The sequence below is a fragment of the Oncorhynchus masou genome, chromosome 22 (genome assembly GCF_036934945.1).
Source record: "Oncorhynchus masou masou isolate Uvic2021 chromosome 22, UVic_Omas_1.1, whole genome shotgun sequence".
Classification (NCBI taxonomy): Eukaryota; Metazoa; Chordata; class Actinopteri; order Salmoniformes; family Salmonidae; genus Oncorhynchus; species Oncorhynchus masou.
In genome coordinates this window covers 18932652-18960169 of record NC_088233.1, presented here as the reverse complement: position 1 = coordinate 18960169, position 27518 = coordinate 18932652, and the positions used below count along the sequence as shown (strand labels likewise).

The 27518-nt window shown below is 41.7% G+C and overlaps 2 protein-coding genes across 6 annotated transcripts; one reads left to right on the top strand and one right to left on the bottom strand.

Annotated features, from left to right (window-relative positions):
* Nucleotides 1-2410: 2410 nt before the first annotated feature.
* Nucleotides 2411-7428, bottom strand: LOC135508664 (RAD51-associated protein 1-like). 2 transcript variants are annotated; one of them, XM_064928900.1, is made up of 6 exons: nucleotides 7216-7428; nucleotides 6919-6965; nucleotides 6734-6811; nucleotides 6170-6337; nucleotides 5910-6044; nucleotides 2411-3235 (listed from the first exon to the last, which is right to left on the bottom strand). In XM_064928900.1, exons 1-6 carry the CDS (start codon nucleotides 7230-7232, stop codon nucleotides 3108-3110), a joined length of 573 nt encoding a protein of 190 aa, XP_064784972.1. In that variant the 5' UTR covers nucleotides 7233-7428; the 3' UTR covers nucleotides 2411-3107. The 2 variants fall into 2 exon arrangements, 1 of the variants encoding a protein (XP_064784972.1); XR_010450832.1 differs by having other exon boundaries at nucleotides 2411-6337; nucleotides 6688-6811.
* A 237-nt stretch (nucleotides 7429-7665) lies between these two features.
* Nucleotides 7666-26928, top strand: LOC135509138 (protein C12orf4 homolog). Of its 4 annotated transcripts, none has more exons than XM_064929537.1 (15): nucleotides 7673-7742; nucleotides 12014-12119; nucleotides 15358-15543; nucleotides 15676-15821; nucleotides 17748-17929; nucleotides 18053-18152; nucleotides 18269-18390; nucleotides 18907-19013; nucleotides 19214-19411; nucleotides 19731-19856; nucleotides 20757-20831; nucleotides 21033-21235; nucleotides 24114-24171; nucleotides 24262-24329; nucleotides 25753-26928. In XM_064929537.1, exons 3-15 carry the CDS (start codon nucleotides 15366-15368, stop codon nucleotides 25843-25845), a joined length of 1656 nt encoding a protein of 551 aa, XP_064785609.1. In that variant the 5' UTR covers nucleotides 7673-7742; nucleotides 12014-12119; nucleotides 15358-15365; the 3' UTR covers nucleotides 25846-26928. The 4 variants fall into 4 exon arrangements, with proteins under 4 accessions (XP_064785608.1, XP_064785611.1, XP_064785609.1 ...); XM_064929538.1 differs by having other exon boundaries at nucleotides 7698-7742; nucleotides 12011-12119; XM_064929536.1 differs by lacking the exon at nucleotides 12014-12119 and having other exon boundaries at nucleotides 7666-7742.
* Nucleotides 26929-27518: the final 590 nt, after the last annotated feature.

Below are 27518 nucleotides of genomic sequence, written 5' to 3'. Positions count from 1 at the left end.
TATTTGTTCGAATTCGGGTCGGATTCATTCTTGATTTTGTGGTTATCTGGTCGGGACCATGAAGTGTGACCCAAATAAGAAAGGGATATTTTTGTTGTAATTTGCAATCTAACTGTAGCCTAGAAGACCATATATGTATCTACAACAATAGGCTATGTCTGCTGTGAATGTTTTATTTATTTTTATTTAACCTTTATTTAACCAGGTAGGCAAGTTGAGAACAAGTTCTCATTTACAACTGTGACCTGGCCAAGATAAAGCAAAGCAGTTCGACACATATAACAACACAGAGTTACACATGAAGTAAAACAAACATAGTCAATAATACAGTAGAAAAATAAGTCTATATACAATGTGAGCAAATGAGGTGAGATAAGGGAGGTAAAGGCAATAAATAGGCCATGGTGGTGAAGTAAATACAATATAGCAATTAAAACACTGGAATGGTAGATTTGACAGAAGATGAGTGTGCAAAGGAGCTAAATTAATAAATACAGTAGGGGAAGAGGTAGTTGTTTGGGCTATTTATAGATGGGCTATGTAACTTTATGATCTTCACACATTCATGTTTGTTGTTATTAGGAAATGTGCTAATTGTCACTGAGTTTACTCATCATCAGCCAACTGTCCAATAAGCTACTTGAACAATTCCACTGAATGAATCAATACCCTTAAGTTGCAATTTAAGATATTTCCTGATTAAATTCAGTGAAAACCATGTAAAGCTTATCATGTTGTCACTGCAATAAATGAAACATCCCAATAATTCTGGATAATAGTAGGCTATTTGAGACACTTGCTAAATTCAACCTACATGTGATTTGTGACTAAAAACTGTCATCCAGGAAGGAGAGAAGTGTAAGAAAAAAAGAAAGAGAAACCTTTGCAAAATAAGACTTTCTTTCACTGAAAGTGACTTCTGTTACTTTTGTCACTACATAACTTAACCATACAGCTCAAATAGATAGATCAATAAATTGTAAAATGGCTAATTGAAGAGCTTACTTATGAAACCTTGCCAAAAAAAAAAAAAAACACTGCAAGATTGCTGATTTGGAAAATTAACCGATCTATAGACATTGGTACACTGACCAAAAACATTGTTTTTTTGTCTCTCAATAACCAAGTTTCTGTCCATAGTTTTTATGCGAGTAAATTCATATTGTATAAAGAAAACCATGACAACTGTGACGGAAACAGGACGTTTTGGTGTAATTTTATGTAAATGTCGACAGATAGTTTGTCATTTGTGTCAGTAAAATTAATAAAATATCGGTGGAAATGCCTTTATGCGCAAATATTGATATAACAAAAATTACTGTGCATTCCGAAGCTATTCAGACCCCTGGACCTTTTCCGCATTTTATTACATTACAGCCATATTCTCAAATCGATTTTTCTCCCCTCATAATGACAAAATGAAAACAGGTTTTTAGATATTTTTTTTGTGAGAATTCATACATTTTTGAAAACCAGAACTATCTTATTTACATGAGTATTTAGACCCTTTGCTGTGAGACTTGAAATTGAGTTTAGGTACATCCTGTTTCCATTGATCATACTTGAGATGTTGAGTCCACCTTTGTTAAATTAAATTGATTGGACATGATTTGGAAAGGCACACACCTGTCTATATATTGTCCCACAGTTGACAATGCTTATCAGAGCAAAAACCAAGCCTTGAGGTTGAAGGAATTGTCCATAGAGCTCTGAGACAGGATTGTGTAGAGGCACAGATCTGGATAAGGGTACCAAAACATTTCTGCAGCATTGAAGGTCTCCAAGAAGAGTGGTCTCCATTATTAAATGGAAGAAGTTTGGAACCACCAACCTAGAGCTGGCCGTCAGGCCAAACCGAGCGATCGTGAGTGAAGGGCCTTGGTCAGGGAGGTGACCAAGAACCCGATGGTCACGCTGTGGAGATGGGAGAACCTTCCAGAAGGACAACCATCTCTGCAGCACTCCACCAATCAGGCCATTATGGTAGAGTGGCCAGATGGAAGCCACTTCTCAGTAAAAGGCACATGACAGCCCACTTGGAGTTTGCCAAATGGCACCTAAAGGACTATCAGACCATGGGAAACAAGATTCTCTGGTCTGATGAAACCAAGGTTGAACTCTTTGGCCTGAATGCCAAGCGTCACATCTGGAGGCAACCTGGCACCATCCCTACGGTGAAGCATGGTGGGGACAGCATCATGCTGTGGGGATGCTGCAGGGACTGGGAGACTAGTCAGGATTGAGGGAAAGATGAACGGAGAAAAGTACAGAGAGATACTTGATGAAAATCTGTTCCAGAGCTGGTGTTCCAAGGTTGTAGCGTCATACCCAAGAAGACTCGAGGCTGTAATCGCTTCCAAAGCTGCTTCAACAAAGTACTGAGTAAAGGGTCTGAATACTTATGTAAATGTGATATTTCCGTTTTTTATTCAATACATTTGCAAAAAAATATAAAACCCATTTTTGCGTTGTCATTATGGGATATTGGCTGTAGACTGAGGGAACAAAATCTGTCATCACATGTTTTTTTTGATCCACATCAAGTCCATTTGGTAGAAACATACTGTACCACTCACTGGTGGGTACATTTTCTTTATGCGGATTCTAGAATATTCACATGACAATATCTTGCCAATTGGATGGAAACCTAGCTACTGTTCACAGTTCCAGAAGATTTTGAAATATTCCTTTCTTTATTCCTCAGTGTTTCCTTCAATGGGAAACATTAAATTAATGTTCCAGCAGGGGGATAGCTGGCTCAAGCAAACTTCTATAGTCTGAGAATGGAAATAACCATGATGGACATTAGTGAAATCCGAGTTAGAACCAGAGTAAATACCGTACCACCAAAAAAATTACACCTGTATGCAAAGTATCAAACACTTGTTAAATATTACAAAACAATACTGGACAATTGCAGGCATGGTAAGAAACTATTTTTTTAAACATTTAACATTTTGATGAAAAGCAATCAATAGATACAACATTTAAACAAAAATGATTACAGAACTCCAATATTAGCAATGCAAAACAAGAGTAACAGGCTAAACACACAGTACACCAAAGAAAAAGAGATTCTGACTTCACTCTGTTTAATAGGGCAAGAGTCAGTTACCACTAGCAGTGGGGTGCAGAGGTTTGACCCTTGCTAAGCGGGACAATCCCAGTCGCAAGCCTTGTCCCGGAGACTTTGTGGTGGAATTCGGGGTTGAGTTGGGGCTTATTTCACTCTGTGCTAGTGATAAAGAACAGAGAATTGAATTAAGGTCATAAAAATATACATATTTGGAGAATCTCAATTGGTTCTCCTCGCCTACTTTTGAAAAAGTTCAAGGATCAAGGAGCAGAGGCGACGAAACATGGACACAAATGCGCTTGTATGAAATGAGACTCCTTCTCTACTCATGCGACATCAGGCAAATTACATTTACAGAGCTGGAATCCCCAAATACATGTGTAAAGTGATCAAATCAAATTGTAGCTAGTTGTGCAATACATTTTACCTTTATTTAACCAGGTAGGCCAGTTGAGAACAAGTTCTCATTTACAACTGCAACCCAGCCAAGATAAAGCAAAGCAGTGCGACAAAAACAACACAGTTACACATAAACAAACATACAGTCAATAACACAGTAGAAAAATCTATGTACAGTGTGTGCAAATGTTGTAAGGTTAGGGGGGGGGGTAAGGCAATAAATAGGCCATAGTGGCGAAATAATGACAATTTAGCATTAACACTGGAGTGATGGATGTGCAGATGATGATGTGCAAGTAGAGATACTGGGGTGCAAAAGAGCAAAAATAAATAAATAACAATATGGGGATGATGTAGTTGGGTGTGCTATTTACAGATGGGCTGTGTACAGGTACACTGACCGGTAAGCTGCTCTGACAGCTGATGCTTAAAGTTAGTGAGGGAGATATGCCTCCAGCTTCAGTGATTTTTGCAATTCTTTCCAGTCACTGGCAGCAGAGAACTGTAAGGAAAGGCGACCAAATGAGGTGTTGGCTTTGGGGCGGCAGGGTAGCCTAGTGGTTAGAGCATTGGACTAGTAATTGAAAGGTTGCAAGTTCGAATCCCCGAGCTGACAAAGTACAAATCTGTCGTTCTGCCCCTGAACAGGCAGTTAACCCACTGTTCCTAGGCCGTCATTGAAAATAAGAATTTGTTCTTAACTGACTTGCCTAGTAAAATAAAGGTAAAATAAATAAAAATATACCTGCTAAGGTGACCAGTGAGCTGAGATAAGGTGGAGCTTTACCTAGCAAAGACTTATAGATGACCTGGAGGCAGTGGGTTTGGCGACAAAAATGTAGCAAGGGACAGCCAACAAGAGCATACAGGTCACGGTGGTGGATAGTATATGTGGCTTTGGTGACAAAACGGATGGCACTGTGATAGACTACATCCAATTTGCTGAGTAGAGTGTCGGAGGCTATTTTGTAAATGACATCGCCGAAGTGAAGGATTGGTAGGATATAGTCAGTTTTACGAGGGTATGTTTGGCAGCATGAGTGAAGGAGGCTTTGTTTGCGAAATAGGAAGATGACTCTAGAATTCATTTTGGATTGGAGATGCTTAATGTGAGTCTGGAAGGAGAGTTTAGGTGTTGTATGGCATTGAAGCTCATTTGGAGGTTTGCTAACAGTGTCCAAGGAAGGGCCAGATGTATAAAGAATGTGGTTGTCTGCGTAGAGGTGGATCAAAGAATCACCAGCAGCAAGAGCGATATCATTGATATATACAGAGAAAATTGTAGGTCTGAGAATTTAACCCTGTGGCATCCCCAAAGAGACTGCCAGAGGTCCGGACAACAGGCCCTCTGATTTGACACACTGAACTCTATCTGAGAAGTAGTTGGTGAACCAGACAAGGCAGTCATTTGAGTAACCAAGGCTATTGAGTCTGCATAAGAATGCGGTGATTGAGAGTCAAGGATGGATATTGGTCTGTAACAGTTTGGGTCTAGTGTCTCCCCTTTTGAAGAGGGGGATGACCGCTGCAACTTTCCAATCTTTGGGGATCTCAGATGATCCGAAAGAGAGGTTAAACAGGATAGTAATAGGGGTTGCTACAATTTTGGCAGATAATTTTAGAAAGAGAGGGTCCAGATTGTCTAGCCCTGCTGATTTGTAGGGATCCAGGTTTTGCAGCTCTTTCAGAACATCAGCTATCTGGATTTGGGTGAAGGAGAAGCGGGGGGTGCAGAGCTGTTGGCCGGGTTAGGGGTAGCCAGGTGGAAAGCATGGCCAGCCGTAGAAAAATGCTTACTGAAATTCTCAATTATAGTAGATTTATTGGTGGTGACAGTATTTCCTAGCCTCAGTGCAGTGGGCAGCTGGGAGGAGGTGCTCTTATTCTCCATGGACTTTACGGTGTTTGAAAACTTTTGGAATTAGTGCTACAGGAAGCAAATTTCTGCTAGCTAGCCTTAGCTTTCCTAATTGACTTCCCTGAAAAGTTTCATATCGTGGGGCTATTAGATGCTAATCAAGGGCAGTCAAGTCTGCAGTGAACCAAGGGCTATATCTGTTCATAGTTCTACATTTTTTGAATGGGGCATGCTTATTTAAGATGGTGAGGAAAGCACTTCTAAAAGAACAACCTGGCATCCTCTACTGACAGGATGAGATCAATATCCTTCCAGGATAACCGGGCCAGGTCGATTAGAAAGGCCTGTGTGGCGGATTTTAAAACACTCCCACGCTAGCCACCAGGAAGATACTCTTGTGCATCCTTTGCTGAAGTCTGTAATCGAGGAGGGAAGCATACTCCTCAGTTTGCCTACTAACGAATTGACTCTCCCCTCGACCACTTATCGGTTTCCGGGTCGCGGGGAATGAAGGAGTCAAGTAAAGGGCAGACTTTTGTCCAGTAGAGAATCTCCAATTGTGTCACTGAGCCTCACCTGGTGGATTCCACTTTAGAAGCCTGACACCTACTGGGCTGATAGGGGATGATCTAACAGGTAAAGTGGGAGTGTCAGCAAGCTTCCTCTGAGTTGACACAGGCTTTGATGTTGCTGGAGTCGGACTACAACTCTCTGTGGTGGGAGTAACAGAGGAAAGCACGGAGAAATGTAATAGCTGCACAATATACTTTACATCCATTATAATTGGGTGAACATTTCTTATTGAGGGCATTAACGTGATGACAGATGGTGGTTACGTGGTATGCAGGTAGGCTGGTAATCCTTATCCTCCCGCCCACTCTCAACCTGGCTGATCCTCTCCACTTTCAGTATGGATCTCTGTTGATCTTTAGCTTTGACAGCTGCCCATCTCTGGCTGGAGGGGTTGACATTGGATCCCCTCTCACTTGTGACCTCATGAAGTTCTAGGAGAGAGAGAAAATCATTAGAACAAAGAGACTATAGGCAGGGTTTATTGTTAGCGTTGTGATTTACAGCATGTTCAATTATGTCTGAGATGTAATACAGTAGGTTTGGCATGTTTCCCTAAATAATGAATGTTCATTAAGGCTTTATAAAAGGATCTTTGTCATCTAAAGACAATCTGAAACCCATACACACAAAACAGTGACTACCAGCCTACCTGCACACTAATCAAAAGTGTCTGACTTTGTTGCCAGTGTGTGCTTTGTTGGCAGTGTGTGAAGATGTTTTTCTGATAGCTATAAAACATATGTAGCAATAAGTTTTCTATAAAAAAAAATGATAGGCCTACGTGTTCTTTGAAACCTGACTGAAAGATTTGCTTGATTGATGCAGACCCTTGTCTCTCTGTAGTTCTTTGACAAGGACCCGAGCTTTCTTGCTGGAAGGCCCTTTCATACAGGCGAAATCTTCATCTGATTGAACAAAAAAAGACAAAACATTACAAAAAGCAGGCGGATTAACATTATGACAATATGTAAAAGTTGAGAATGTCCAAACAGTTGACATCATCGTCACGTACCATCATCAAGCTCCATCAAGTCTGAGTAATTCAAATGGTTCTTGGCTCTTTTGACGAGAACAAATAGTCATCATTCATCACACTAAAACCAAAACAGTTATCATGATCTTTGCAGCTACTGTCAGCCTGCTACCTGTAGATCAGTGGAGGCTGCTGAGGGGAGAACGGCTCATAATAATGTCTGGAACGAAGCGAATGGAATAGTTTTGCTCCAGTCATTACCCTTGAGCCCGTCCTCCTCAATTAAGGTGCCACCAACCTTTTGTGCTGTAGATTAGTTTAACGAACGTTACACACCTTGTTGGTCGAGCCATAATATCGTATTCAGCCAGCTTGAGAAACCAAACGCTACTAGTAGCTAGTTACTTAATGACGTAAATTAAGTATCTTAACAGTGTCCAAACTAGAAACAAAATGAAATACTGAATAACTTAGATAAACGACCACATTGAAATAAAATAGTACAATTTTGCATGTTGTTTATTTCAAGCTATCCCGCGACAAACTGAATCTTTCACATGTATATCTTGGGTTTCTATTTAGGGGATTCGTTCTTTGTGTAACTTTACGTTGGCATAATGTTAAAATATGTATTATTAATTACTCAATACCATTATTCTACGAATAAAAATGTACAAATACACATGCTTCCACTTTTCTGTCCTACGTGTAGATTGATTTGATGTATTACTGTTTTGAAAATAAAATCTGACGAAAGTTGTATTTAAAAAACACAGCTAGCTCAGCTGTGTCCGTCAGCTGGTTGTCCAAACAAGGGAATGAACACGTTCGTCCTTTTACATCCACAAAATACGAATGTACAGGTAAAACTAGACTTCTACGATAATCTTTATTATTCTGAAGCAAATGTATCACGATTGCAGTATGACTAGTGTCAATATTGTTGTTATTGGTTGCACTAAGTAAGCTTGGCAGCGACCACTGCAATGTTAGCTACCATTGCTAAATAACTAGCGATTTAGCTAGTATGGTTGCCTTCATCGAAAAACCGTAAGTTAGTGGAACGTTCAATTAAACCGAAACGGTGCTGTTCTGAACGACCAGGGATGTATTCATTAGTCTGATTCCATTGGAAAACGTTTGGTCTATTGCCAAACGTTTGGCAACAAATTGTTTACTCCAAACAGAACGTTTTGCAACGAAAACTATAGTCTATATTGGACATGTTGGTGGGTCCCTCTCCGTTCCGTTTGCTTCCATTTGGTTCATATATTAAACTGTGAAAGGTTTCCGTTGCGAAACGTTTTGCCACGGAATCCGACTAATTGAACACACGCCGGTTGCAGAAGGCTGTCAACACAGCGACTTCCATTTAAACATGCCACCCATTGCTTAAAGCCACACCTACCAAATAGAGCAAACAATGAGGTTGGTGGCACCTTATATGGGTTGGGTTGGATTGGCTCGTGGTAATGGCTGGAGTGGATAGTGGAATGGTATCAACTACATCAAACATGACTGGTCCTCTATCCCCTGTATATAGCCTCGCAATTGTTATTTTACTGCTGCTCTAATTATTCGTTACTTTATTTTTTTTTGGGGGGTGGGGTATTTTTCTTTACTGCATCGTTGGTTAAGAGCTTGTGAGTAAGCGTTTCACTGTAAGGTCTACCTACACCTGTTGTATTTGGCGCATGTGACAGATATTTGATTTGACATGGTTTCCATGTGTTCCATGCCATTCGCTCCTTCCAGACATTATTATGAGCCAGCCTCCTATGGCGCAAACGTACCTCAGTCTGTGCAAAAACGTTGAAAATTTTGTTGGAAACGTGTTGTTCAGTAGAAACCGTTGTGCAATGTAGCAAACGTTCAATAAAACTGACGCATCCCAGCCCTCATTGAAGGGACCAATTATTTCCATTGGACAACACAGCCACAAAGTCAAATTGTCTATATTGTAAAACTGTATGAAAACAAATATGTGCTTTTTGGTCTTAATTTAAGGTTAGGACCAGGCATTCGTTTAGCAGTGTGGTTAAGGTTTGCATTAGGTATAAAACCAGATTTTTGGAAGAGAAATTGTAGAAATAGGCACATTTATTACTTTCTGGCTGTGTTAACTAGTGATGCCTTGTTTTTACTATCTATTCATCTATCTGTCAGCAATAATCTGAACTTCACAAGCCTGGAAGCTCGCTAAAGTAGTCTGTTTCCCATTTAAAGGCAAACTATGACTATAATTTCTGTAGAAGCTCAGAATGTCAGGGGGGGCTCACGCTCTTTCCCCCCTCCCTGCTCCCGCTCCCCCCCCCTGCTCCCGCTCTCCCCCCTGCTCCCGCTCTCCTGCCCCCTGCTCCCGCTTCCCCCCTGCTCCCGCTTTCCCCCCTGCTCCCGCTCCCCCCCCGCTCCCCCCTGCTCCCGCTCATTTCCCCCCCTGCTCCCGCTCATTTCCCCCCTGCTCCCGCTCTTTTCCCCCCTGCTCCCGCTCTTTTCCCCCCTGGTCCCGCTCTTTTCCCCCTGCTCCCGCTCTTTTCTTTCCCCCCGCTGCTCCCGCTCTTTTCCCCCTGCTCCCGCTCTTTTCCCCCCTTCTCCCGCTCTTTTCCCCCCCCTGCTCCCCCCCGCTCTTTTCCCCCCTGCTCCCGCTCTTTCCCCCCCCCCTGCTCCCGCTCTTTCCCCCCTGCTCCCGCTCTTTCCCCCCTCCCCTGCTCCCGCTCTTTTCCCCCCTGCTCCCGCTCTTTCCCCCTCTGCTCCCGCTCTTCCTTTCCCCCCCCCTGCTCCCGCTCCCTGCTCTTCCCCCCTTCCCAATCATTTGGACTCACCTGGACTCAATCACCTGTTCTTTCCTTCCCTTTATCTGTCTGTCCTCCAGTTCTGTTCCCTGCTTCCACATTAACGTTCGTATGTTGTTTTGTTCCCTGTGTGCTGACGCTGTTCCTGTCTTGTTCCTTATTAAATGTTTGACTCCCCGTACCTGCTTCTCGACTCCAGTGTCGGTCCTTACACCCACCATCTGATTGTTCTGAAATCATTTCTGTACTTAGTAACCAATACAATTAGCATTCCTGAAACATTATTTTGTTGAAATATAATTTGATCTCTGAGAAATTAAGCTAAATCATTGCACTGAAATTGGCAATTTTAATGTATAGGATTCAGATTGTATTCAATAAATGTAGTACCCAACATCTGATTTGGGCCAAAGGTTCTTCCTACTAATGAGTAACATGAGAAATCCCCCAAAATATGTTGAATGTCACCCACGGACCCCCCGCACCCCATGGCAATCCCACCCCAACAACCAGTATACAGTATCAGTTCTCTGTTTGACAAGTATTATGAAGCTGTGGCTTGGTGTATTGCTTCTCCATACCATGTAACATATTCCCTGTGAATCTGGTGGTTTTTTTCCTCCTGTTCAGATCCATTTATAATTGAAGTTGCTTCCAGTATTTACCATGAAGTAGTGTGAAAATACCAGGTTTTGACCATTAGATGCCGCTGTTTATGCTATACCGCCACATTTGTTTGTCCAGTCTCTTGTGTTTATTTAATACAGTACCAGTCAAAAGTTTGTACACACCTACTCATTCAATGGTTTGTTTATTTTGACAATTTTCTACATTGTAGAATAATAGTGAAGACATCAAAACTATGAAATAACACATGTGGAATCATGTAGTCACCAAGAAAGTGGTAAACAAAACCGACCTCCGCATGTGTGGTTCCCACCATGAAGCACGGAGGAGGTGGTGTATGGGGGGGGGCATTGCTGGTGACACTGTTTGATTTATTTAGAATTCAAGGCACGCTTAACCACCATGGCTACCACAGCATTCTGCAGCGATACGCCATCCCATCTGGTTTGGGCTTAGAGGGACTATCATTTGTTTTTCAACAGGACAATGACCCAACACACCTCCAGGCTGTGTAAGGGCTGTTTGACCAAGAAGGAGAGTGATGGAGTGCTGCATCAGATGACCTGGCCTCCACAATCGCCAGCCTCAACCCAATTGAGATGGTTTGGGATGAGTTGGACCGCAGAGTGAAGGAAAAGGAGCCAACAAGTGCTCAGCATATGTGGGAACTCTTTCAAGACTGTTGGAAAGTCATTCCTCATGAAGCTGGTTGAGAGAATGCCAAGAGTGTGCAAAGCTGTCATCAAGGCAAAGGGTGGCTACTTTGAAGAATCTCAAATAGAAAATATATTTTGATTTGTTTAACACTAGGTTACTACATTATTGCATATATGTTATTTCATAGTTTTGATGTCTTAACTATTATTCTACAATGAAGAAAAACTCAGGAATGTGTAGGTGTGTCCAAACTATTGACTGGTACTGTATATCACAACATTTCTTTTGCAACTTTGGTTTTCTACCCAATAGATTTGTCTCATTATGAAAATAAATTGTGTGGTCATCCTAACAATTCAAGCCAGTCCTCCATGAAAGCAATTGCGTTTGTCATAATAGCAACCTAATGCTTCAACCCAACTCTGCTTGAATAGTCCAACAAGTGGCTACTCTCTGGGAGAGATATTTCAATGCAAGACTTTTCCTACAAAATTTGATGGAGAAATGGGCAAGGAACTAAAATGTTGTGACAACCCTAATAATATAATGAATTGCATGGGAGTCTTGTGTTTTTCAATACAATTATCAGGAAACAGCTCTATATGTAATGTGATTAGTGACATTTACTATTAAAACCAAACCAAAACCATTACAATTGCAAAACACTTTACAGTGTGTGGTTGGGACTTTTACTATTGAAGACCATTTGAGACCATAACATTGAAACCATTAGAACTACTGTAGCCTAATGGTTTGCTTGTTCACCAGGAATGGTCAAACAGTAGCTAATCCAGACCTTTTTTTGAAGGGAATGAACCACACACAAAGGGTATGTTACATGGACACAGATTAAGCGTAAAAGGACAAACCTGATTTGCTTTCATGGAGGACTGACTTGAATTGTGAGGATAACCACTCACTTTATTTTCATCATGAAACCAAATCTATTGATTTTTCTACCCAAAGTTGCATAGAAAATGTTGTGATCTATTTGGTGTCTTCACTGCCATTGTCAACATGTCCCTGATTAAGTCTGTATACCAACATGTATCAAGCAGACCACCATAGTCTACTACCGCATGGCAAGCGGTACCGGAGTGCCAAGTCTAGGACAAAAAGTATTCTCAACGGTTTTTACCCCCAAGCCATAAGACTCCTGAACAGGTAATCAAATGGGTACCTGGACTATTTGCATTGTGTGCCACCCCCCCCCCCCCCCAGCCCCTCTTTTATGCTGTTTCTGCTCTCTGTTTATCATATGCAGTCACTTTAACTATACATTCATGTACATACTTCCTCAACACCATTCTGTATACTTCTGGCCCTTCTTTGGACACTGTGTTAACCTCTCTAGGGTATGTAGGACGCTAGCGTCCCACCTGGCCAACATCCAGTGAGATTTCAGAGCGCCAAATTCAAATACAGAAATACTCATTATAAAAATTCAGAAAAGATACAACTATTTTACATAGGTTTAAAGATGAACTTCTTGTGAATCCAACCACTGTCAGATTTTAAAAATGCTTTATGGTGAAAGCATACCTTACAATAATTTGAGAACATAGCCCAGCAGACAAATCATTACAAACAGTAACCAGACAAGTAGAAGAGTTACACAAGTGAGAAATACAGATAAAATTAATCACTTACCTTTGATGATCTTCATATGTTTGCACTCAGAAGACATTCATTTATTCAATAAATGTTCCTTTTGTTCGATAGTCTCTCTTTATCTGAAAATCTCAGTTTTGTTCGCGTTTTCTTCAGTAATCCACAGGCTCAAACGCAGTCACAACAGGCAGACAAAAAAATCTAAATTGTATCCGTAAAGTTCATAGAAACATGTCAAACGATGTTTATATTCAATCATCAGGTTGTTTTTAGCCTAAATATTCGATAATATTTCAACCGGACAATAACGTCGTCAATATAAAAGGTAAACAAGAAAGGCACTCTCTCAGTCGTGCGCATGAAAAAGTCCTCTGACACGGCAGGGTCCACACATTCCGACTGATCTTACTCCCTAATTTTTCACAATTTCTAAAGACTGACATCTAGTGGAAGGCATAGGAACTGCAATTTGAGTCCTAAGTCAATGGATACTGTAATGGCATTGAATAGAAAAAAAATAAAAGATCCTACTTCCTGAAGGGATTTCTCAGGTTTGCAGTTCTGTTATACTATTTTAACAGTTTTGGAAACTTGAGTGTTTTCTATAAAATCTACTAATTATATGCATATCCCATCTTCTGGGCCTGAGTAGAAGGCAGTTTAATTTGGGCATGCTTTTCATCCAAAATTCCAAATGCTGCCCCCTCCCCTGGAGAAGTTAACAACCCTCCAGACGAGCTTCAATTCCTTACAACTCTCCTTCCATGGCCTCCAACTGCTCTTAAATACAAGTAATACTAAATGCATGCTCTTCAACCGATCGCTGCCTGCACCTGCCCGCCCGTCCAGCATGACTACTCTGGACGGTTCTGACTTAGAATATGTGGACAACTACAAATGCCTAGGTGTCTGGTTAGACTGTAAACTCTCCTTCCAGAACATCTTCAATCCAAAGTTAAATCTAGAATTGGCTTCCTATTTCGCAACAAAGCATCCTTCACTCATGCTGCCAAACATACCCTCGTAAAACTGACCATCCTACCGATCCTCGACTTTGGTGATGTCATTTACAAAATAGACTCCAATACCCTACTCAATAAATTGGATGCAGTCTATCACAGTGCCATACGTTTTGTCACCAAAGCCCCATATACTCCCCACCACTGCGACGTGTACTCTGTACACTTCATAGTCGCCAAACCCACTGGCTCCATGTCATCTACAAGACCCTGCTAGGTAAAGTCCCCCCTTATCTCAGCTCGCTGGTCACCATAGCATCATCCACCTGTAGCACACGCTCCAGCAGGTATATCTCTGGTCACCCCCAAAACCAATTCTTCCTTTGGCCGCCTCTCCTTCCAGTTCTCTGCTGCCAATGACTGGAACGAACTACAAAAATCTCTGACACTGGAAACGCTTATCTCCCTAACTAGCTTTAAGCACCCGCTGTCAGAGCAGCTCACAGATTACTGCACCTGTACATAGCCCATCTATAATTTAGCCCAAACAACTACCTCTTCCCCTACTGTATTTATTTATTTATTTTGACCCGTTGCACCCCATTATTTCTCTCTAATTTGCACATTCTTCCACTGCAAATCTACCATTCCAGTGTTTTACTTGCTATATTGGATTTACTTCGCCACCATGGCTTTTTCTGCCTTTCCCTCCTTTATCTCACCTCATTTGCTCACATTGTGTATATAGACTTATTTTTCTACTGTATTATTGACTGTATGTTTGTTTTACTCTGTGTTGTTGTATGTGTCAAACTGCTTTGCTTTATCTTGGCCAGGTTGCAATTGTAAATGAGAACTTGTTCTCAACTTGCCTACCTGGTTAAATAAAAGGTGAAGAAAAAAAACTGGCCTGACCAACCAGTGCTCCTGCACATTGGCTAACCAGGCTATCTGCATTGTGTCCCGCCACCCACCACCCCCTCTTTACGCTACTGCTACTCTCTGTTCATCATGAATGCATAGTCACTTTAACCATATATACATGTACATACTACCTCAATCTGCCTGACTAACCGGTGTCTGTATATAGCCTTTCTACTGTTTTTCACTGTCTTTTTACTGTTGTTTTTATTCCTTTCCTTCTCTATTGTTCACCTAATACCTTTTTTCCACTATTTGTTAGAGCCTGTAAGTAAGCATTTCACTGTAAGGTCTACACCTGTTGTATTCGGCGCACGTGACAAACTTTGATTTGATTTAATAACCACGAGACCAGCAAAATAGATGTGTCCGTATAGCAGCAACAGTGACATCTAGTGGTCAAAACCCAGTACTCACACTACTTTATGGTATATAATGCAAGCAACTTAAATTACATTTAATTACATTTCTCTGAACAGGGGAAAAAAACATTACCAGATTCTGAGGGAATACATGACATGGTATGGAGAAGAAATACTTCAAGCCGCAACTTCATACTACTTGTCAAACAGAGAACTACTGCATACTGGTTTGGGGAAGGATTGGCATGGGGTGTGGGGTCTCCGTGGGTGGCTTTTGACATGTTATTTTTATTCCTTGTGTCTTACTCATTGGTAGGAAAAAGGTTGGTCCAAATCAGATGTTGGGTACTATATTTATTGAATATGATCTAAATACCCTCAATTTAAATGGCCAATTTGGGTGCAATCAATTAGCTTAATTTGTCAGAGATTAAATTAAACTACAGAACAATCTGAGATGGTTGGTGTCGTGGCTTGCTGAAATGACATGGAACGATTCAATTGCATTATCATTACTGTACAAGTAGTCAGTATTCTATCTGCTTTCAGCTGAGAAAATGAAGAAAAACAAGGGAAAGGTGAACACCACTGAGAAGGAGTTTGTGTTTGGGTTCAGGGCAGAGAGGAATGACTGTGTCCTCAAAGTACCTCTGCAATTCCCTGTCCAAGAAAATGTCAGTGACCTTCATGGACGACTTATGCTGCTGCACAAAATACCTTGCTTTGTTGAGAATGGTAATGAGATTTCCAATAAACTAAATGTAATTAAATTCAAAACCAAGCACATTGATATATTCAACAACTTAGTCTCTTTTATTCATCCACACATACCTTTTGGTACTAATACTTTGATGTATCTTGGTTTAGAACTGAGGAGCACACTGTCCATGTTTATTGAGAGCGAAACCATCCAGGACTATGACAGAGAAGCAGAGTTGGCCCTACAGAGACTGACAACAGGAGAGGTGGACATCAACCAGCTTACAAACACATGGGCCAAGACCTACTCAGAGGTAAAATCATTACTCAAAACCAAAGACCATGTTCCAAGCATTTTTTCGTATAAACCTTCACCCTAAAGCAGAATATGGCCCGTGGGTGATTTTATTTGCCCGATTTCTTGTCATTCTCCTTTGACCTCTCTCATCAACGAGACTTTTTGCCCACAGGACTGCCACTGACTGGATGTTTTTTATTTGTTGCACCATTCTCGGTAAACCCTAGACAATGTCGTGTGTGAAAAGCCCTGTTTCTGAGATACTGGATCTGGCGCGCCTGGCACAGACAATCATACCATGTTCAAAGTTGCTTAAGTCAGTTGTTTTGCCCATTCTAACGTTCAATCGAACAGTAACTGAATGTCTCAATGCCTGTCTGCCTGTTTTTATATAGTAAGCCACGGCCACGTGACTCCCTGTCTGTAGGAGCGATCCATTTTCGTGAATGGGATGTTGTACCTAATAAACGGTCAAATCAAATTTTATTTGTCACATACATATGGTTAGCAGATGTTAATGTGAGTGTAGCGAAATGCTTGTGCTTCTTGTTCCGACAATACAGTAAAACGAACAAGTAATCTAACCTAACAATTTCACAACTACCTTATACACACGTTTTTTAAAAATTTGATTTGATTTAAAGGAATGAATAGTATATACATAAAAATATATGAATGAGTGATGGTACAGAACGGCATTGGCAAGATGAAGTAGATGGTATCGAGTACAGTATATACATATGAGTAATGTAGGGTATGTAAACATATAAAAGTAGCATTGTTTAAAGTGGCTAGTGATACATGTATTACATCAAGATGGCAAGATGCTGTGGATGGTATAGAGTACAGTATATGCATACAGTGGGGCAAAAAGTATTTAGTCAGCCACCAATTGTGCAAGTTCTCCCACTTAAAAAGATGAGAGCCCTGTAATTTTCATCATAGGTACACTTCAACTATGACAGACAAAATTAGGGACAAAAATCCAGAAAATCACATTGTAGGATTTTTAATGAATTTATTTGCAAATTATGGTGGAAAATAAGTATTTGGTCACCTACATACAAGCAAGATTTCTGGCTCTCACAGACCTGTAACTTCTTCTTTAAGAGGCTCCTCTGTCCTCCACTCGTTACCTGTTAATGGAACCTGTTTGAACTTGTTATCAGTATAAAAGACACCTGTCCACAACCTCAAACAGTCACACTCCAAACTCCACTATGGCCAAGACCAAAGAGCTGTCAAAGGACACCAGAAACAAAATTGTAGACCTGCACCAGGCTGGGAAGACTGAATCTGCAATAGGTAAGCAGCTTGGTTTGAAGAAATCACCTGTGGGAGCAATTATTAGGAAATGGAAGACATACAAGACCACTGATAATATCCCTCGATCTGGGGCTCTATGCAAGATCTCACCCCGTGGGGTCAAAATGATCACAATAACGGTGAGCAAAAATCCCAGAACCACACGGGGGGACCTAGTGAATGACCTGCAGAGACCTGGGACCAAAGTAACAAAGCCTACCATCAGTAACACACTACGCCGCCAGGGACTCAAATCCTGCAGTGCCAGACGTGTCCCCCTGCTTAAGCCAGTACATGTCCAGGCCCGTCTGAAGTTTGCTAGAGAGCATTTGGATGCTTGTTGCATAAAGATTCCCAGAAGTTCACACTCTAAATACTATTCTATACATTCTAAATATGACATAAGTATGAGGTCGCTCTCTTAGCTTTGCCTCTTGTTTTTTTTTAGAAAAACCATATAATGCTTTTCAGTCAAAATAGTTGCCTGGGTCTTTCATACTGTGCTGTGTCACTCGCTTCTGCACTTCCTACAATGTCCTGTGATCTACTGAACAATGTCTTCCTGTGATTTTCCTTCGCTCTCAGAAGGTTACTCCCACACCAATGCCATTATTCTCTTTTGCTTGTTACTCTTTAGACTACACTGGAACATGCTCGTCCTGAGGAGCCCAGCTGGGATGAGGACTTTGCAGATGTTTACCACGAGCTCATCCATTCCCCGGCCTCTGACACTCTGCTCAACCTGGAACACAACTACTTTGTCAGTGTCTCAGAGCTCATCAGTGAGAGAGACATGGAGCTGAAGAAGTTACAAGAGAGGTTGGTATGACCATAGAGATGAGTCCTCAAGTGCAAAGTAGCCAATTAAATCATCGTAATTGAAGTTAGTGTCATATAACAAATGCCTAAAGTGTTTTGCATTGTTCCTTTTTCAACTCCCAGGCAGGCAACAGAGATGGACAAAGTCATGCAAGAACTGGGAAAGACCATGACTGACCAGGATGTAAATGCAGTTGCATCTCAACACTTCGATGCCCAGCAGGTAAAACACAGAGCAAATCTGGTTGGCCATTTAAGCTACAATCATTGTAATGCTTTATATGTACAAAGATACACAGTCATAGAGATGTACGATTGGTGATTCTTCTGTCTGGTCAGGTGCTGGAGAACAAGTGGGCCAATGAACTGAAACAGGTGACTCATATTCAGAAGCAGGAGTATCAGGAGTGGGTGATCAAACTGCACCAGGACATGCAGAACCCCAATAACAGCACTATCAAGTAAGTAAGTGTGTGTGTGTGTGTGTGTGTGTGTGTGTGTGCGCAAGCTTTTGAATGCATGTGTGCAGAAATGTACTCAATTGTTTTCTAGGGGGATGTTCCTTGAAATCTCACTAATCTTCACCTTCTTACAGTGAAGCAAAATTAGTTAAATCAGATAATGAATAGACGAGTCATGTGCTTAAATGGGAAAGAAAGCCTGCAGACACAGTTGAATGAAATTTGCACACAGCAGCACTTTCAAGAGGCATTGAAATGGCATCCGAGCTCAAATAAATGTTTTTTCTTTTGCTATATATGTCTTAATTATTTTTTATGTACAGTGTAGTTTGTCAGTCCCAATATAATTCATCTGGGGTTGGTTTGTGTCCGTTCATCTTCCAGTCTGGTTCCAGATCTGTTTGTGCTGTCTTGCAAACTTCTATGCTCATTGGCGTGGGCAAGACAGCACAAACAGATCCGGGACAGGGCATCTTGTGAACCGTATCCTTTACAGTGAGATGTTGTTTTTGTCAGTGAGGAGATCAAGGTGCAGCCGAGCCAGCTGACAGAGGAGTCTGAGCCTGGGGCTAGGCTGTATGAGGAGCAGCGACAGCTGGAGGAGAGCTTCACCATCCACTTAGGTACTATACTGTCTGTGTCCCCATGGAAACACTGCTGCCTGGTCCAACATGCCCATGATAAAAATAAACCTTGATGACAGCAAATTAATTTACACTGAACTTCCTGACATCGTAAAATGTAAAGACATCCTGTACATTATATATTTTTGTGTTTGTTTCCGTATGTATTTTGACGGTGTTGTTGCTGTGGTGTTGTCCAGGTGCACAGCTGAAGACAATGCACAACCTGCGACTGGTGCGGGCGGACATACTGGACTTCTGTAAGCACCGTCGCCATGGCAGCAGAGGGACCAAGCTGAGGCGGCTGCAGACTGCTCTGTCGCTCTACTCCTCGTCCCTGTGTGGCCTGGTATTGCTGGTGGACAACAGGGTCAACTCCTACAGTGGTATCAAGAGAGGTGAGAGGTCAAGGGCCAAATGTCAGGGGCCAACATAAAGCAGGGGGACCGCACTGTTAGACCCTGTTAGTTAAGTGAGAGGATGAAACACATTTATAATCTTATTGCCATGACCACATTTGAAGGTGTTTTTCTTTGGCTTTATTGCACCAGTGAGTTAGATGTTTTAGCATGATTTAGCATTTTAGCATGACAATAGCTCATAAAGGTTTTGTCACAGAAAAAAAATATTCTCCAACCCCAAAACCTCCGTAACCATTGTGAGATTATAATGAATCAATGTAATGAATCCTCGTCATCATGTGTTTGTTTTCCCCAGACTTTGCCACAGTATCTAAAGAGTGTACAGACTTCCACTTCCCTCGGCTGGAGGAGCAGCTGGAGGTTGTCCAGCAAGTGATGCTTTATGCCCGGTCTGAGACCAGCAAGCACAAAGACCAGCCTGGTGAGTCAGTCACACACACCAGCAGCCCACCACTGGTGAACAGTCAATCATACTTCTGAGAGTGTTTTTTAATCATTATACTGTGTATATCCAATAGCTGCAATGAGAAACTGCCAATTTTCCAGCCATTCTCTATATAACTTGCAAATATGGCCTTGTGGTATCACAGTGAAAAAGTCTGAACAAAGATGCGTTAATTCACTTGTATTTCTTCCCCAGACTCTGACTTGAATTACATGATGATTGAGATGAGTGTTCTCTGTACGAGGACTGGATAGACCGTGATAATGTAACTATGAAATACAGGTAACTGCCAAAATAAAGGTAACACCAACATCGTGTCTTAATAGTAGTAGGGCGTTGAGCCACCAGAACAGCTTCAATGCGCCTTAACATAGAATCTACAAGTGTCTGTAACTCTATTAGACGGATGCGACACCCTTCTTCCACAAGAAATTCCATAATTTGGTGTTTTGAATTACTCAAGTGTTTCCTTAATTTTGGCAGTTATCTGTATACAAGGTACAGTTCGAACAATGTTAAAGATCCTGCTGGCCCAGTAAAGTAATGTTTGTTCAACGTTCGAGCAAGGGCAAAGTCAGTGGCCTGTTGGGGAATATGTCAGGACAGAAGGGACAATACTTTTTTGACATCATCGCCAACGTGTGTTGTCGGAAACCTCAGTCAAGATCCTTATTACAATGAATCCCCATTGAATGGTTGTTTAAGTGGAGAGATATCAGAAAGCTGAGTATAGAAACATTCCTCGTAGCTATCAGGCTTTATACGGATGGACCTATGACCTCTGTTGCTATTGTCATCTATTTCCTCAAAGGTTATCTTTGCACAAGTTGTCCATACAGGAAATGCTGAAGTCATCTCTTGTTTTCCCATTGACAGATGTTCCTAGGAATGGAAGTAGTTGTGAAGATAAGAATCAAAATGTGGAAAAGAATTCTTCCAATATCTTACCAGGTAAAGTTGACTGAATATGTGGTTTTATCTTGGCCTAAGTCTTTAAGGGGCAAATCCTAACTTTGTGCATTGATGTCAATGGGAGACTAGGTGAACATTTGGCTTAAGTGGAAGAAAGGATTCACTCCTAAATGAAACCAACCTCATTAGAAATAGGCTAAGTCATTTCTAAACTTTTTCTTCTTCTATCATCCTCTCCAGGTGAATTCTACATCTCCCGCCACTCCAACCTGTCTGAGGTCCACATAGTGTTCCACCTGTGTGTGGATGACAACGTCCGCTCAGGTAACATTACGGCCCGGGAACCTGCCATCATGGGCCTGCGCAACATCCTCAAGGTCTGCTGCACGCATGATGTCACCAACATCACCATCCCTCTGCTACTGGTCCACGACATGTCAGAGGTGAGAGAGAGCCCTATGTTATATGTGTAAAAGTAGAAGGAAATATATATACCTCGAGGTCCCAGAAGTCAGATTCATAATGCATGTACAACAGTACATTATTTACAGGTGAGAGATGACAGTTAGTTATACATATGCTATGCTGTATGTGTAATTGGTTCAGGGCTCGACATTAATGCTTCTCCGCTTGCCCAGGGCAAGTAAAACAAATTGTCGGACAAGCAGATTATAGGTTTAAGTTGTCTGACTTGACAAAAACATCTAAATATCAAACAATTAGGCTACTCTGATCAGAATTTGATCAAAGTCTCCTGCGATGTGTTGCGCACTGTCCTCCCAATCTCTGCAGAGCGCATTGGAGTATAATTATTGGAGGCTCGCTTTGACAGGCATGATCGGTCTTTCAATCATGCAGTCGCGAGATGTGTTTTTGAGATAATGGAGAGCGAGAGGGGGATACCTAATCAGTTGTAAAACTGAATGCATTCAACTGAAATGTGTCTTCAGAGAGGTGTGGGGGGCTACCTTAATTGACATCCACATCATCGGCGCCCGGGGAACAGTTGTTAACTGCCTTGCTCAGCGGCAGAACGACAGATCGTTACCTCGTCAGCTCGGGATTCGATTCAGCAGCCTTTTTGTTATTGTCCGATGTCCTAAAATAACTTTCCACCGGCAAAGTATAACCGCCAATGGCCGACACGTAGCTGATAACGGGTGCGCAAATGCTGCATACTCCGGCTGTAAAACTGTCACTCAAACACTCAAAATTGTCTGTTGAGAAATAATTCTGACACCGTTGGAAAGGAAGGATTCCCTTCTACTCAATACTGGTCAGGTAATTCTGACAAAGTAAAAAAATATTCTTATAATAGCCTAATTGACAAGTAACTCCTATGCTGTCAAGATCTCCCCTGAACACAGAATATTTTAGCCTTACATAAACATGTCTTTGTTAGCTACCTTACCCATCTTAGCCATTTGATCACTTTCATTGGTTGTAATTGTAATGTTGCAGGGTGGCCAACCATCCTCCAGGTGAGCTACTGGGTGTGCAGGATTTTGCTCCAGGCCTGCATGAACACACCACATTGTAAAGAAAAATCAGCTGCTCAACAGGACCTTGATAAGCTGACTGGTGTGTTTGTGCAGGGTTGTATCAAAAGCCTGCATACCCAGTAGCTCTTTGGATGGAGGGTTGACGGACCACATGTGTTTTATACAGTAACCTATAAATGCAGTATTTTACCTTGTTGGGGGTTAAGTACCTTGCTTAAGGCTACAGCGGCAGGAGATATAATGCACTGGATCAGAGACCAGGAGTGTTTCATTGTCAATACCAGTGATAATAAAGAATGTATTTTATGAAGTGGCTCCTTGCATCATACAACATCATTTTCAGTCATGGTTTTGGCAATGGTGATGTTTTGTAGAAGAAAATGGGTGTGTGAAAATATTTGATTTACTTAACTTTGACTGTACAGTAAAAATTATCACAAGCTCTAAAAAAAAAAAAATCAATGTAGCCTGAAATGATTAAATCACCCAATTTTATATTTAACTTCATGGTGTATGATTCAGTTGTTTTGTGAGTAAACCCAGTGAACTGAACTGACCACTCGTCATTCCATGGTTAGATGATTAGTAGAGAAAGGAGAAATGGATGAAAAATGGACTGACGAAGGAGAAGAGGAGTAATGAATGTGTCCTATTTCCTGCCTTAGGAACTGATTTGTCTTTGAGTGCCGCTATGCCCCTCCTGCCCTTCAGTTAAACAGTTGTGTGTTCGTCAGTCTGTTGTCCTCATCCCCAGTGTCATCCTGACATGTTCCTACCCTGTCCCATGGCACATTCACAAGCCTTTGATACTGTGTCCCTTAATGACCTCTTCCTCCACATCTCTCTACTTGTTCATTCAGTACAACCCAACCTCAGCAGTGCTCTTAGCATAGAGGAGGAGGTAAAAGTGGAGACTCTTGAACTGTTGTGTTTACTCAAACTCTTGAGTATACAGCGCACGGTACACACAGGGTGGGGGGACAGCGGTAGCATTGTTAGACAGCAGCACTCCTGAGTCCACATGGAGGCACCCATAATTGAAAAACAACCATTACTCAACAAGCTGCTGCCTGATGTAGAGTAGACCTCCTCACTGCAGTCCAGAGGGCTCTGTCCTTATCATGCCACAACATGCCTGATGAAACGTCTTCTCAAGTCAAAGCAGGAGCTCGCTCACAAATGTATTCTGTGTGGTGTTCTCGCTTCCTAAGCTGCAGGAATTTACCAAAGAAACTTAATTATCTGTAATTTTATAATTTAAAAGCATTTCTGTCTGGAGTCTTCTTTTCCAGTGCTTTTTCCAACTGATGGATTGTACTTTTGCCCAACTCAGGCCTATATACAGTAGCATAATGACCAGCATAGTTGGTCAAAGGAGCCATAGAAGGCAATGAGCTCTACACCAACGGATGTCTTTCAAGGAACATTACTTTTATTCTCTATGAAATCTGTTGTTTGACAATGTCAGGAAGGCAGAAGAGAAGGGAAGAGTGAGGGGATGACAGAGGATAGAAGGCTCATCATGTTCCACCATCCTGTGGCCGACTGACTCCTTTTATTCTCTATGAAATCTGTTGTTTGACAATGTCAGGAAGGCAGAAGAGAAGGGAAGAGTGAGGGGATGACAGAGGATAGAAGGCTCATCATGTTCCACCATCCTGTGGCCGACTGACTCCTTTTATTCTCTATGAAATCTGTTGTTTGACAATGTCAGGAAGGCAGAAGAGAAGGGAAGAGTGAGGGCATGACAGAGGATAGAAGGCTCATCATGTTCCACCATCCTGTGGCCGACTGACTCCTTTTATTCTCTCCCCTGCAGGAGATGACTATCCCATGGTGCCTGAGGCGGGCTGAGCTGGTCTTCAAATGTGTCAAAGGTGAGAGAGTAGGATGTACCAGTGTCATTTCCCCCTCTTGTGTTACCTCTGAGACCTCTCAGTCCTAACTTAAGATGTTTCCCTCTACAGGTTTCATGATGGAGATGGCATCGTGGGATGGAGGGGTCTCACGGACAGTCCAGTTTCTAGTTCCACAGGTAAGAAAACAGGTCTGGCTGGCTGCTGCTGATCTGGTCAGAACCTAATTGACTCCCACGTAGTATGCATTGTATTGCGGAAGATCTATTTTTAGCGACATTATTTAGGTTTAGAACTGTATCACTACAGTTGAATGTACACGACCAGACAGGTTAGATGTCTCTGACAAGGACTCAGAAAACAACACCAAAGCATTGTCAGTATTCACTATTCAGGGCTGATTAGTCTTTGACACCACTCATATAACTAGTATTATAGGTTGATTAAGTGTTGCCTGCCAAATGTGATTCAGTGAAGCCCTAGAATGAACCCTATTTGAAGCAAAAACAAGTACTTGAGGAGAAGATTCTGATTGTATCTTTCGGAACAGGAAGTTAAACACACTTTGGAGTTGGAGCTATTGCTTGTCCCAGCCATTCAGCATCCAACAATAGTACCCCTGTACAGTATGTCTCACAAAGGCACAGCTGGTCTTGTGTACTCTCCAAATACACTTCGGAGTGTACACAGTGTACCTACGTTCAATTTACCATTACAAAAAAAGATTCCCAGAAGCTCAACATAAAACATATGTAACTTGGCCTCAGTCTATAGTGTCACTGTGTGATGAAAATGTTATGACATTAATTATAATAATAATAGGTTGTTTAGGTCAAATAATATTATGCTGACTGCTCCTATATGTATTATTTTGTAAATGCATTCTGTTAATAGTTCAGTAAAGCTTAAAAGCAACGTACTGGCCGTCTACATCTCACTGAGAAATTATATTCTGGAGCACTCTTATTTCTCAATAAAAGCATCCCCCTTCATTAATATGGCTCTATTACAGGTTAGTTATACAAGTCTTTGGTTACAGGCATGGGTGAAATTGTGTCCCTGTTGAGAGGGTCACCTATAGTATGATTATATGTTGACAGTCTCGGGATAAAACCAGCATCAAAGGCCCCTAACAGCATTTACGGCTGCCAGATTTACGCTCCCACACCATTCAAAATATCAAAATAGCACCTCTAAAACAGCTTTGTTGTACACCTCAAACAGACACGTAGGTCTAAATACACAAGCAGTAGAGGAGTTGTGAGGGAGACAGTAATACTTAAAATGCTTATTTGATGGCCATGCTACCTATTAAAGGGACAGCTGTCAGAGAGCGCATAATTTCAGCATCTTGACTGGTCCCAAGGGAAATGGGACATTGAGCTAAATGTCCCTGCTTAGGTGGTCGTTAACACTTACTGTTGTACAAGCAAAACAATGTATGTTGTGAATTTGAATGTTAAGAATTTCCCCCTAATAGATGTCTTGCATGTTAGTAGTCTGTGTAGGCTACTCTATCTTGGAAAGCGGCCGTTCCATATGTTCATCCGTTCCAATGTGTATTAAACATTGATATCTACTTTGTCTGTGTTTTATTGACAGAGTATCTCTGAGGAGATGTTCTACCAGTTGAGCAACATGCTGCCTCAGATCTTCCGTGTCTCGTCCACCCTCACACTCACCTCCAAACGCTGACGGAGACACAGGGCCAACCATGGAGGCTTGGCAACTGTCAACATCATGCTGTTTTTAACAGACAGATTCTACGGCCTCTTCCTCATCATGCTATAGTAATTAGCATTTTAGTCTTGCAGTCTGTGGTTAAGTCACAGTTGAGTCTACCATCATGAAAATAAACTAACCACGGAGTGACTGTACTCTGATTGTTACAGCACTCCAGTCAAAAGTATGAGATTCAGTGCTTTTGTATTGCAATGATTTCACAATATAGAGAGGGGCCTCAAGAGTTTTGATAATTGAGTTCCCTCTAACCTATTTAAATAGTTGCATTTTACAGAGGTTAGTGTGATGGATGACTGTCAATTGATTTAGCGATGCCTGCATAATTGGCATCATCTTAGGGCAAGGTGAAATCATCTTGGCCCATCTTCCCAAAAAAGATGGATTGTGTTGTTGCCGAGGCAAGCATTATGCAGGTGTGTGTACTGCATTGCAGTGAATTATAGTGAGAAATTAGTCATCATCTCACTCCACCCCAGTAACAGCAGAGGGCACTGTTCTCAGAGATAAAGAAGCACTCTGATAGATGATGTTTAATCTACTCCGTGCCAAAACATTGATTTAAACAAACTATAGCCCATACCCCTGAATGTTTGCCCAACAGATTTTCAGCACTTTAACTCATTTTTGATGTGGCATTCCAATTTACTGATCACAACTTACTGTGCACTGATCATAATGTACTGTTTACACACATCTTTACTATATGTTTTTAGTCAAAATGTATGTGAAAAGTGTTTAAACAATGTTAATATATCCTGAATCTTCTCTTTGTGAAATAATGTTTCAGATTTTACATTTGTTAGTTTTTTTTACTAGGCCTGTAAACTTTGGAGTATAGCCTACTCCATATTCGGGGCGGCAGGGTAGCCTAGTTAGAGCGTTGGACTAGTAACCGGAAGGTTGCAAGCTGACAAGGTACTAATCTGTCGTTCTGCCTCTGAACAGGCAGTTAACCCACTGTTCCTAGGCCGTCATTGAAAATAAGAATTTGTTCTTAACTGACTTGCCTAGTTAAATAAAGATTTTTTAAAAATGCAGTTTGTGCACAATATAATTTACTGTTTGAGTAGTCCACGATCGACTAATCTACCCGAAGCTAATATGACAATGTAATTACATTCCGTGTCTGTTTGAAGTAAGTCATTTTAGTTGGATGAAATAATTGATGCTTGTCAGATGTTCGCCTGCTATGATGAACAGCAACAGTATTAAGATGATTAAACAGATCAAGTGCACCATCAAAAGTGTCTTCTTTCAAGTGAAAAACAGATGGCTGTGGCCATTCTCCTCAGAGCTCCCAAGTCGGTGTCGCGTTAACCTGCTGTACTGTTTATACCGTACTGCAGTGGTGAGAACCAGCAAAACCCTACGGAAATGTGTGGCATTCTTGGCATTGGTCTCGGTGGCCTTAAGTATTGGCTTCCCTGGGGCAGAGGGACCATGGTGCCGACTCAGCAGCATCATTCCCCGGCCGGACCCCGTGCCCGTCCCCCCCTCCCTAGTGTTGTGTGCAGCAAGGCAGCCTGGCCGTCAGAGCAACACACACACACACAGGTCCTTTGACGAGGACAGCTGACCCCCTAGGGGACTGATTGGCTGATCAGGTTCCTGGGTTCAGGTACACA

Excerpts from the sequence above, each read along its gene's own strand:
- LOC135508664 (XM_064928900.1), bottom strand. Across the intron at positions 6,812-6,918 it reads CTTGATGGAGCTTGATGATG|ATGAAGATTTCGCCTGTATG; the intron begins GTACGTGACGAT and ends TTGTTCAATCAG. Across the intron at positions 6,338-6,733 it reads AGAACTACAGAGAGACAAGG|AACTTCATGAGGTCACAAGT; the intron begins GTCTGCATCAAT and ends TCTCTCTCCTAG.
- LOC135509138 (XM_064929536.1), top strand. The coding sequence starts at position 15,366 with ATGAAGAAAAACAAGGGAAAGGTGAACACCACTGAGAAGGAGTTTGTG. Across the intron at positions 19,014-19,213 it reads GAGCTTCACCATCCACTTAG|GTGCACAGCTGAAGACAATG; the intron begins GTACTATACTGT and ends GGTGTTGTCCAG. Across the intron at positions 24,330-25,752 it reads TCCAGTTTCTAGTTCCACAG|AGTATCTCTGAGGAGATGTT; the intron begins GTAAGAAAACAG and ends TTTTATTGACAG.